Source organism: Benincasa hispida, chromosome 5 (assembly GCF_009727055.1).
Source record: "Benincasa hispida cultivar B227 chromosome 5, ASM972705v1, whole genome shotgun sequence".
In the NCBI taxonomy this organism is placed as follows: Eukaryota; Viridiplantae; Streptophyta; class Magnoliopsida; order Cucurbitales; family Cucurbitaceae; genus Benincasa; species Benincasa hispida.
Window position 1 is genome coordinate 41,077,280 of NC_052353.1, and position 5,756 is coordinate 41,083,035.

The 5,756-nt window shown below is 35.4% G+C and overlaps 1 protein-coding gene across 3 annotated transcripts; it reads left to right on the forward strand.

Annotated features, from left to right (window-relative positions):
• Positions 1 to 211: 211 nt before the first annotated feature.
• On the forward strand, positions 212 to 4,101 carry LOC120078727 (tRNA-specific adenosine deaminase TAD1). 3 transcript variants are annotated; one of them, XM_039033036.1, is made up of 10 exons: positions 212 to 435; positions 571 to 691; positions 931 to 1,115; positions 1,206 to 1,283; positions 1,432 to 1,545; positions 1,939 to 2,108; positions 2,240 to 2,316; positions 2,431 to 2,550; positions 2,634 to 2,721; positions 3,277 to 3,694. In XM_039033036.1, the coding sequence occupies exons 1-10, from the start codon at positions 282 to 284 to the stop codon at positions 3,310 to 3,312; spliced, it is 1,143 nt and encodes a 380-aa protein (XP_038888964.1). In that variant the 5' UTR covers positions 212 to 281; the 3' UTR covers positions 3,313 to 3,694. The 3 variants fall into 3 exon arrangements, with proteins under 3 accessions (XP_038888964.1, XP_038888962.1, XP_038888963.1); XM_039033034.1 differs by lacking the exon at positions 3,277 to 3,694 and adding an exon at positions 3,701 to 4,101 and having other exon boundaries at positions 213 to 435; XM_039033035.1 differs by lacking the exon at positions 3,277 to 3,694 and adding an exon at positions 3,701 to 4,101 and having other exon boundaries at positions 213 to 435; positions 1,990 to 2,108.
• The last annotated feature ends 1,655 nt before the right edge of the window (positions 4,102 to 5,756 follow it).

Here is a 5,756-nt window from a genome sequence, read left to right on the forward strand (position 1 = left end):
CAGATTGATTTGGGTTATATTAGGTGAATCTATAAACTAACCAAATTCATAAAATTTTCATTTATTTGAATTAAATCCAATCCAAAGGTTGATCGATTTTTTCGGATCATTGGATTTTTTTAATATCCGTATAATGACATTTTATTTAATGTTTTTACAAAGTATTTATTAAAGATATTTGAGATATGAACCATCTGATTTACGATATATCCGTGGACGTAACTGTCGATATTTTGATCCTTAGTTGCAACGGTTTCAGAAAGAAAGAAAGAAAGAAGAAAATGGAGGATTGCTTCTCTTGTTGTGAGAGATGGGGAGAGACGATTTCGGAGAAAGTACTTTCACTTTACAACACTCTCCCAAAGAAAGGCAAGCCTCAGGGTCGCGAAGTCACTGTATTGGCTGCGTTTCTTGTTTCTTCTCCTTCACCACAAGGTTCCTCCTCAAAACCCTACCAATTTTCCTACATTTTTTTAACAACTTGTTTACTCTATTGGAAGAGCAAGCATCTTGCCCTTTTCGATTTCCTTTTCAATTGCTAATCCGCGTTTTCTGTTAATTCTAATTTAGATTTGGAAGTTGTGGCGTTAGGGACGGGGACAAAGTGTCTCGGTCGCTCGCAGTTAAGCTCAAATGGTGACATTGTGAATGATTCACACGCTGAAACAATTGCTCGGAGATCCTTGATGAGGTTGCTTTAAGTTCTGTGTTTCTTTTGTTTTTCATAGTTAGACGTGAGTTTCATGGTCTCTGATTTGTATGAGCATCTCTATGATTTGGTATTTTTTTGGTCTCTAGTAAGTGGGAAATTTTAAGTTTGCACGCTTTTGGTTTCTTGGCTCCAGGGGTTTTTGAAGTTAGAGATATTCTGTTTGAGATGAGCTTATTAACAAGACTTTATCCTTTTCCCAATCTTACTCTCTTTACCAGGCTCTTCTATACACAGATTCTCCATTTGTCCCACAATCGTGATAGCGAACATCACAAAACGAAAAAGATGCGGTGCAACAATGTAAACAATCTTTTGTTTCAATTAGATGAGGAGGCTGGAGCTGAAAGAAAATATGTCATGAGAAAGGGCTGGAAATTGCATTTATACATATCTCAGCTACCATGTATATTTTCCATGAATTCAATTTGATTTTTATTTAAAAGAAGGTTTAGTATATTAATTTTGAAATACAATGTTCATGATTCAATTTAAGGTGGGGATGCTTCATCATCAACTACCAGCGATTTCGAACCTAGGACAGATAATGCGCCACCATGTTTGTTTGATAAAGGTATGGAAACACTACCACAGGCTCAAATGGAAGTTTGATTTGAGGTGCATTTATTTTGCTTAATTTCATGTTTAAGAGGGGAATGTAGCTGTTACCATCAAATTTTTTCTTCATTCATGAAGAATGTATGGGTGGATTCAAATTTCAGGGGATGATTCACAATGCATAGGCTTGGTTCAGAGGAAGCCTGGTCGTGGAGATACAACATTGTCAGTTAGCTGTTCTGACAAGATAGCTAGATGGAATGTAGCTGGAGTTCAAGGTGTGTCATGTGGTAGACGTAGAGCCATAACAGTAGGAGGTGTTTGACCTTGTTAATACCATGCTGCTGTGAGCTTATTTGGGTCATAGGAAGTTATAATCTGGTGACATAGCATTGAAATGACATTTAATAGCCCAGGTATATTGCCAAAGCATGTGTTTTCTGTGAGTTATTGTTAGTCATAACTCATAACTTTTATCTTCTGTTCTGTGAGTTATTTGAGCATGCTTGGATTATATAATTTCTACTTAGCTATTGCACATGCGTATTGATATATCTTTTTCCTTTCATAATAGTGTTGTGCACATCACTATTCGAGGGACTTTATTTTATGGTTTGTAATTGTAGTGTAGAAATGCTCATGCATTAACTGAAATGGTTTCCCCTTATCAGGAGCTCTTCTCTCTTACTTTCTTCAGCCGGTTTATCTTTCCTCTATAACAGTTGGATTATCCCCTCATAGTGCCAAAAATTGTATGCTAGAGGAACAATTGAAAAGAGCAGTATGTGATCGAGTACAATCATTTTCAACTGAGCTAATGACTCCCTTAAAGGTTAATCAGGTACATCGAGCACATATCTTTGGCAAAATGTGGCAGGACGAGATGACAAATTTATACTTTATAACCTTTTCTTCTTCTTCTTCTTCTTCCTTTTCCCCCCCCTTAATTCTTTGTGTTAAGTTGATTTGCAGCCACTATTTTGTGCAGCTCCAATTCCACCGAAGGAGTTTCAACACTCAGAGTCTGCTTTAAACACTATAACTTGCGGGTAATGTCTCAACTAAAGTAAATGTATGTGCAAGAGTTATCTTATAATTGTGTTAAAGAGAGTTATCTTATCATCATTCACATTTGATTTTCTTTTTCCCTGGCGAATTTACAGGTATTCTATCTGCTGGAATAAATCTGGCTTGCATGAGGTCATCCTTGGAACTACTGGAAGAAAGCAAGGAGCCTCTGCTAAAGGGGCACAGTATCCATCTACCGAATCATCCTTATGCAAGTAATATTTTCACTTTAAGCATGATTTTGCTAGCTTGTGAATATAATTTATCTATTCTAATCAGCATTTTATAAATTTCTCAGGAAGCGATTACTGCAAATGTTCTGGTCACTTAAAAGTGAATCTGCTACTAAATTTCCTTCGAGCGACATCTCTTATAGAACACTGAAGGTAAATTTTATTTCTGTTCAGCCAGGACACATATTGAACTTTGAAGGAAAATTGATATGAAATCTCATTTGTAGAGGTCTCTTATCATAGCACTAACATTGTTTATCATGCACTATTGTTTTGTGATGCGTCCTTCACATGCAAGTGAACCCCAAGAGTTTGATTCCATGAAGAAATTTAATTCAAGCACATGGTCCTCAGTTCAATATCCTTTGGATTACTAACATTGGACAATAAATCATAAACTTTTGGTCTATATGATATTATAGTGTTTAGAGATAGTCTAATCTCAAACTTGACGAACATAAATGGGTCAAAGGATTTTTGCTGTTGAAGAAAAGGAAGAAGAAGAAATGAAAAGAAAAATCCCCTCAGCAACGAATGTGCTGAAAATTTGGACACTAATGTAGTTCACATTGAGGGTTAGACGATGTAATGTTAAGTATTGAATTACATTGAGAATTTAGCATGTGTTTTTGGGAGATGATTTACTGTTGTTAGTACTGCGGAGTTGGCTTTTAACATGTCAATTGTTAAGGTTTCACCTTCTGGCAGGTCTGGTGTTGTCAATTGAAGCATCAATCAACTTAAAATATGGAGGATTTTCCAAACTACATAGTGCAACGTGCATCCGTATATCTCATATCGATTTTCTCCCTGAGAGACTATTGTTTTGTTGCCAACTTTAAGAGGTTAATACAGTATTCTAAGATGAAGTAAACTAAAACAATATAGGGGAATGAGGGGCCAACCATTGCTCATAGAATTAGATAGTGTCTTAAGAAATTATTAAACACTTGCAATGGCATAGCAGGTTCTCACTTTCCTCATCGTAACTTTGTCACTCCAAAAAGTAATTAGTCCATTGTTCTGAATTACAAAATACTTGAAATTGTAGTAAATTGCTTGCATTTTCCACTATATGTTGTACACATCTCGTGTGATAATGCTGCCACCTTGATGTTTTAATCTAATGCAGGATGGATCTCAAGATTATCATTTGACATCCAAAGTTTTCAAGGAACAACCAGCTTTTAAGAATTGGATATCAAAACCTATCAACTACGAGGCGTTCTCCTTTGGATGTCAGTGATCCCGAGCTCTCTGAGTATCGTGTACACTTTTCAGTTTTGTCCACATATTTTAAAGGTTACTTTTTGACAATTTATAGTGTTAGACTTTTCCATATTCCTATATCTACGAACTATCGGCCATATCAAAATCAATGTCTCGTCTTGTCAATGAAACTAGAAGCACTAAGCTCTGAGTTCCCTTGACATCTCACTAATGTTAGAAACGCTATTTAATAATAGTTCACAAATTATTGAGTGTGAAATAATATTACAAAATCAAATTTGAGTACCATATCAAGGATAGAAATGATTGTATTATTTTTATTAATTTTGCATCATGACGTATGTGTAATAATTATTTATGTATTTTAATGCATGTTATATATATTTTTTTATATTATAGCTGAACAATAAACATGCATTATATCAGGCATGGACTACAACAAACAATTTATTATTATTATTATTATTTTAATGAAATGCGATGACAGGCAATTCTCGACACAAAATGGGATATTAATGATGGTTTTTTAATTTTTGGGTTGACATTAAAAATGGATTAGACATTTTAAAGTGGGATGGATCACCTTTCATAGTGGTTAATTGGGTCAGGGGAGTGGTTATGCAAGAAAAGTCTTTAATAAATTGATGATAATAACCTGTTAATCTGAGAAAATTGCACACTTCACTGATAGTTGTAGGAGAGGCCCAATTTGTCATTGCCTCTACTTTCTCGGGGTCTACGGAGACTTTGTCCTTCAACATAACGTCTTCTAGAAAGGACACTTGATATAACCAAAGTCCATAAGCATACAACTTATTTATCCTTAGGATTTCTAAAACTTTATGAAGATGCTCCTCATACCCTGCCCCTGTCTTGGAGTAAACTAAGATACCATTAATGACAACTATTAGAAAAGTGTCAAGGAAATCCTCAAATGCCCTATTCATCAGGTCCATAAACACCATAGGAGCATTGGTCAGACCGAAAGACATCAACAAATTCATAATGTTCATATCTAGACTTAGAACACTATCTTGGGGATGTCATTGTCCTGTATTCTCAACTAATGATAATCTAAACTTAGATCGATCTTGGAGAAAACTATGAATCCTTTGCAAAAGTAGAGGCAGTAACAAGTTGGGCTAGTAGATTATTACTGTTAGCTTGTCAAGGACTTCTCTTACATAGCGACTCCTTTAACTCAGTTGACCAGAATGAGGACTTCTTTTGTTGGAGTAAAGCTTGGAAGGACAATTTTCAAGATCTTAACCAGAGCTTAGTTTATAAACCAGTTCTTACAATGCCAGATGAAACATTGAGTTTTGTCATTTCCATTGATGCCTCTAAGAAAGGGCTAGGGTGTGTGGTGATGTAACACTGTAAAGTGGTATACCTTTCGTTAGTTGAAGAATCACGAACAAAATTATCCTACACATGATTTGGAGTTGGCAACAGATGTGTTTACTTTAAAGATATAGAGACATTATTGTATGGAAGAAGATACAAATCTTTACAAGCCATAAAAGTTTTAAGTACTACTTCATTCAAAAGGAGTCGAATATGAGATAACGTAGATGATTGGAATTAATGAAAGACTATGACTGTGAGATTCCATACCATCCAGACAATGCAAATGTGGAGTAGGTGCTCTAAGTAGGAAAATGACTCACTTAGCAATTTTATTTACAAACACGTGCATATATACAACGACTTAAAACATACAGAAATTGTTGTGGCAATAGGAGAAGCTACTTCATAGTTAGCACAGATGATAGTACAATTGACGTTGAGATAGAGGATTATTGATACGCAACAAGGAGACTCTTACCTTATTGAGAATTTTCACTAGGTGGAATCAGGGTTGGTGATTTCTCCATATCCTCATAAAGTGGTCTCTTCTACTAGGGATGTTTATGTATATTTGGAGACGTTGACCTTAAGAATGAGTTGTTGACAGA